At 30.9% G+C, this 5,456-nt stretch overlaps 2 protein-coding genes across 2 annotated transcripts; one reads left to right on the top strand and one right to left on the bottom strand.

Moving 5' to 3' along the window:
• Positions 1-39: 39 nt before the first annotated feature.
• On the bottom strand, positions 40-2,712 carry Phum_PHUM258570 (Aromatic-L-amino-acid decarboxylase, putative; the record flags this gene model as incomplete). Its single annotated transcript, XM_002426491.1, has 11 exons — positions 40-202; positions 312-386; positions 462-649; positions 727-791; positions 885-1,050; positions 1,129-1,375; positions 1,445-1,737; positions 1,824-2,074; positions 2,135-2,243; positions 2,310-2,425; positions 2,514-2,712. 11 exons carry the CDS (start codon positions 2,710-2,712, stop codon positions 40-42), a joined length of 1,872 nt encoding a protein of 623 aa, XP_002426536.1.
• Positions 2,713-3,463: 751 nt separating this feature from the next.
• Phum_PHUM258560 (Lumican, putative) lies at positions 3,464-4,519 on the top strand (the record flags this gene model as incomplete). Its single annotated transcript, XM_002426490.1, has 2 exons — positions 3,464-4,271; positions 4,350-4,519. The coding sequence occupies 2 exons, from the start codon at positions 3,464-3,466 to the stop codon at positions 4,517-4,519; spliced, it is 978 nt and encodes a 325-aa protein (XP_002426535.1).
• Between the last annotated feature and the right edge of the window lie 937 nt (positions 4,520-5,456).

Genomic DNA, 5,456 nt, shown 5'->3' with positions numbered 1-5,456 from the left:
ATTTTTTTTTTCGGTCGCTGGAATAAGTTATTTAGATCATTAGGTAGACGTTTCTTTTTTATCCTTTTTAGTTGGAGTAGATGATTTTGGTGATTTTTTCGGAGTTAATTTCGATTCATCATCTTCTGATACAACGTCATAAGTCTTATCTTGACTTTCTCTACGACCTTTCAACTTTACCATCGTGTTTAAATGTCGAAACCTGAAAATAATTGATTGATTTTGCCATGTAAATATCGTCGCAAGATTATCTGTCGAAAAATTAAAAAATTATTTTTAAATTTGCAAAAAAAAATATTTTTAAAACCGACCTCACTGGAACTTCACTTGATTCTCCTTGATTCGCTTGAAGTAAAAAAGCCAAAGGCCAGCTGATCCAAGATGTTCTTATTTGAAATAATCGAAATAATGGTTAATTTAAATTTAAAAAATGTATTTTGGCTTGTGTTTAGTTTACTTACAATGGGGTGTTAACTGATAGCGCCATGTTTGGGTCAGATACTTGATTTTTTGTAGGTGGTCGATATTTGACAATTTTCGGATTATATATTTTAGGATCGCTGACCATTCTGACGAAGAATGATCTCTTATAAGCCAGTCCCTCTTTTTTCTTCCTGTCTAACATTTCGGAAATTTCATCCGTTGGTTCCTGAAACAATTTAATTTTTATCAAGTTTTGTTAAAAAATTAAAATAAATAAAAAAAACCTATTAAAGAAGTCATCACCTTTTCAAGCTCCTGGTTTTCTAAGAGCTCTTCTGATATTTCAATTATGACTTTCCAAGCGTATTCTTAAAACGATAAAATTATTTTTTATTTTAATAATAAAAAAAAAAATAATAATAATAATAATTAAATAATAAAAATGTTTTGATGACACCAACCAACATCTTCGTCGGTTGCATTTTGTGCAACAATGCAAAATCTTATGACGTAGGTATCGTTTAAACTCGCTGGAACCATGTGTAATTTTCCAGATGCGTTTATCGAACTAAGAAGTTTTTCATTTAAACTGTTTGAACCCTTTAAACGAAAGCAAACTAGTCCAAGCTAAAAATCATTTGAAAATATTTAATATAAAAAGTTTATATTGCAAGGTACGGGAAAATTAGGAAAGTACACACAAACCTTAACTTCGTTGCAAACTTCAAATCTTTGATCGCTTAACACTAAACTTTCAAACTTCTTAGCTAAACGAATATGGTGTCTAATGTAATTTTGAATGCCTTTAATGCCGTAATTACGTAAAACGAACCATAATTTTAACGATCGAAACCTTCGAGACAAAGGTATGCCCCAATGACGATGATCTATTGCAGTGCTGGAATAACCGTGTTGCAAATAAAGGGGGTCGACAACCAATGCGTAGGTCAAGCTAAAAAAATTTTAAAAAAAGTCAGCCATAATGACTTTTATTTAAAAAAAAAAATGTTGAATTGTTTACCTAAGTCTATCACGAACCCACATGGTCGAACAATCATAATTAGTGAGTAGAAATTTGTTTGGATTCGTATTAAAACTAGTAGCATATTCGATTCCATCCAAAAGTGGTTTTAATTCCGGGCAAATAAATGCATTTCCTGCATAAGCAGCATCCACGTGTAGCCAAACGTTGGGAAATTCTTTGCAAACCGGTCCGATTTCATTAAGTTTATCAAAAGAACAACAAGATGTGGTTCCGAGTGTTGTTGAAACGAAAAAAGGCATAAGACCAGCTTCGACATCTTTTTCCATAGCCTCATAATTAAAGAAAAAGAAAAAAAAAAAGAAAAACCTCTTATTAAATATTCAAATATTGTTTCTCTCTCTCTTTCTTTTTAAACCTTTTTTAATGTTTCTCCTCTTAATCTGTATTTTTCATCAGTTTCCAGAATCCGAAGTTTAACAAATGAAATCATGGAAGCTTTTTCAACGCACGAGTGAGCTTCTTTACTGCAATAAGCCATTAATTTAGACAAGAGAGTTCCATTTTCCTCATTCGGAAACTGTTGCTTTAATACTTTAATTGCTTGAGCTCTTGCTGCCAGCATACAAACAAGGACGCATTCGGACGCCGATGTTTGTATCACACCGCCTACAAACAAAGGTAATTAATAATAAATTTTATCATTTGAGAAAAAAAAGGTTAACTCACCGCCTTTGCTGTCTTTTTCCAAAGCTAAAAAATCTTTTGGTAGGCCAATGGCTCTTCCAAACCAATCGACCACAATTATTTCCAATTCCGTGCATGCCGGACTTGCTGCCTGTAAAAAATTTATCGTTTTGAAATTTTTTTCGCGTTTGTTATTCAACGATTGATTTATTCTCACCCAAGAAAATCCGATGCAACCGATACCAGCCGAAAGCATGTCTCCCAATATGCTCGGATATGAATTTCCACTTGGAAAATATGCGTGAAATCTTGGATGTTGCCAATGCGTGACGCCTGTTAAACATTATTTGTCTTTTTTTTTTTTAACGGTTTTTTTTTTTTGTTAACAACAAAACGGTTTTTTTTTTCACATTTAAATTACCCGGCATAATTTTGTTTTCAACATCTTTCATGATGGCATCCCACGGTTCGGGGTCTTGTGGTGCTTCCGTCGAAAGTAAGGGCCTTAAATATCCAGGTTCGATGCTCGGCGTCACTCGTCTCCCGGGTAAATTTTTCATGTATTCGCAAATATAATCGATCATTTCTTTTCCCTTTTCTCTAAATTCTTCGACGTCCATTTTTCTTTTCTTTTCTTTTTGTTTAAAAAAAAAAAAAAAAAATTCGGAGAACGAGCGTGTATATGCATTTTCAATTTACGAAAGAAAATTTATTATTATTATTATTATTATTATTGTTATTATTTTTTTTTTTTTTAAATAATCAAAAGTTGAGTTTTTTTTTTTTTTTTTTAAGAAAAAACTGATTTCTGTTGATGACCCCTAACATCATCTTACATTACGATGATAATTGGGTTCTTTTTTATTTCTCAATGGTTTCCATTTAATTTTTTTTTTTTTTTTTTTTCGATTTTCTGACAAAATCATCATCATCATCATTTAGAAAAAAAAAAAAAAAGAAAATTTATTTATTTATTATTATTTCTGTGCATTTAAAAAAAAATCAATTGATTCGATGCGTGCGTGTTTTGTGTAAAGTTTAATTATCATTATTATTATTAAAAAAAAAACAACATGGGGGGAGGGGGAGGGGGGGAAATTAAATTTTTTTTTCGGTGCGAATTCGAAGTGAAAAAAATTTTTTTTTTATTGATATCCAATATATATATATAACGTGAGTAATTCATCAATCATTTGTCCTCTGATGAATGTGGTTGTACGTTTGTCGATTGTTATGACGTATTTTTGCCACAGCCTTCTTTGATTTTCAAAATTTTTTTTTTTATTTTTTTTTTAATTTTTTTTTTTTGTAAATAAATAAGTTTTCACGGAAATAATAAACGCATTTAAAAAAAAAAAAAAAGGGAAAAAAATGGTAAAATTAACGACGAAATATTTATTTCGTAAAATATCGAAAAAAAATTCATTTCAAAAAAAGAAAAAAGGGGAAACGGATATAGAATATTTAAATAGGGTAACACATCTTCACCTTCAATCACAGTACATAGATAAAATTTCCGTCGTGCCACAGTGTCAATCCGTCAAAGTTATTTACTTGCAAAATAATTTAATCGTCAATTTGGAAAACTTGAATAATTTTCCCAATTTGACTCACCTTTACCTTCAACACAATTACATAAATAAAATGGAAAATATAAATTGTTTGACGTCGTTGAAAAAGTTATATTTGGGTTATAACGAAATTTCCGTGGTCGAAGGTTTGGAAGGAATGAAAAATTTATCCGAGCTTCATTTGGAAAATCAAAGGTTGCCACAGGGGGAAACGTTGTTTTTCGATCCGAGAACAATATCTCACCTCAGTCAATCCCTTAAAATCCTTAATTTGGCCAATAATAACATAGATTCCGTGTCCCCGTTGGAAAATTTAACCGCATTGACGAAACTCATCATAGACGGTAACAAATTGAAAAACGTTAAAGATTTTACGGAAACGATATATTGTTGGCCATTTTTGGAAGAATTGAATTGCGACGATAATCCCATGGTCAACGACAGGAAATATTTCGACGAAATCGTCGTAGCATCGAAATCCCTAAAAATTCTCAACGGAAAACAAATAAACGAACAAACGAGAGAATTTTTAACGAATTTATTCAACAATCGCGAAAACGGTAGAAAATTATACGAATTGTCCACGAGAATATTCGATTCGGAAGAAAGTATTTTTTACGCCGCCAATAATAATAATAATAAAAATAATAATACTACTACTACTACTACTCACGGTGGTGACGTAGTTGTTAATAAAGGAATCGAAACGGAATCAAAAATCGGTTCGAAATTATTTCCGGTTTTAAATGAATTATCAAAAGAAAGGAAATTATTTTATAAAAATTCGTTGAATAAAAGTTATACTTCCGTTTATAGCAAAACATTGCACGTCACGCATATAAACGATCTCAATTGATTTCGAATTTTCTTTTTTTTTTTTTTTTTTTAAAAAATAAAATTTACGAAAAAAAATAAAAATAAATAAATAAATGTAATTAATGTAAATAATTTTTTATAATATTTATTTTTTTTTAAAAGAAAGAAAAATTGTTGGTTCCTACCTGTTGCTCCCCTTTTTTTTTTGTATGTATTTTCCTTCTGTCGGTGGTGTTGGTCGATGTGTCACTTCCTGTTGATCTTTTTATCCAATCCAAGCGCAAACTTCATCTAAATTTCCTACGGGACTCAACAACATTCAATTTCTATTATTTTCTTTTCAAGTCTTATTCGCTTGCGTCGTAGAATTTTCCTTTTTTTTCTTTTCGTTTTTTTTTTTTTTTTTTTTTTTTTTTTCTTTCAAATTAATATCATCATCATCATTATTATTATATAGTCATGACGTTGTTTTATCGAAACATTGTTTTTTCGAAGGTGGACGAGGAGGAGGAGGAGGAGAGGGGAAGGATTTTTTTTTCGAAAAGACAAAGATGGAAAAAAATTGAAAAAGAATTAAATTTAAATATGATGATGATGATTTTCTTTTTTTTTCTGGAAAATTCGTCGTGCGACAGTGATGATGACCTATTTAAGAATAAAATGAGAGAGATAAAGGGTGGTAAAGGGGGTGGAGAGGGGGTGAAATGAATGGATGGATGGAGGTAAAAAGATAATAAAAAATTTAGAAGGCAAGGACGTCAAAATATGAGCAATAACTGACTTGATGCTGCTGTTTCTGATGCTGCTGCTGGGTCATGATGGAATTTGAAAAATTTTTTTCATAGTTGATCGAAGAAGGATTATTGCGCCATTATTATTATCATCATCATCATCATCATTTTATTCTTTCCTTTTCTTTCTTTTTTCTCTTTCCTTCTCTCTCTCTCTCTCTCTCTCTCTCTCTCTCTCTCTCTCTC

Source organism: Pediculus humanus, genomic scaffold (assembly GCF_000006295.1).
Source record: "Pediculus humanus corporis 1103172107631 genomic scaffold, whole genome shotgun sequence".
NCBI classification, from domain to species: Eukaryota; Metazoa; Arthropoda; class Insecta; order Psocodea; family Pediculidae; genus Pediculus; species Pediculus humanus.
This window is presented reverse-complemented; position numbering and strand designations above follow the sequence as displayed.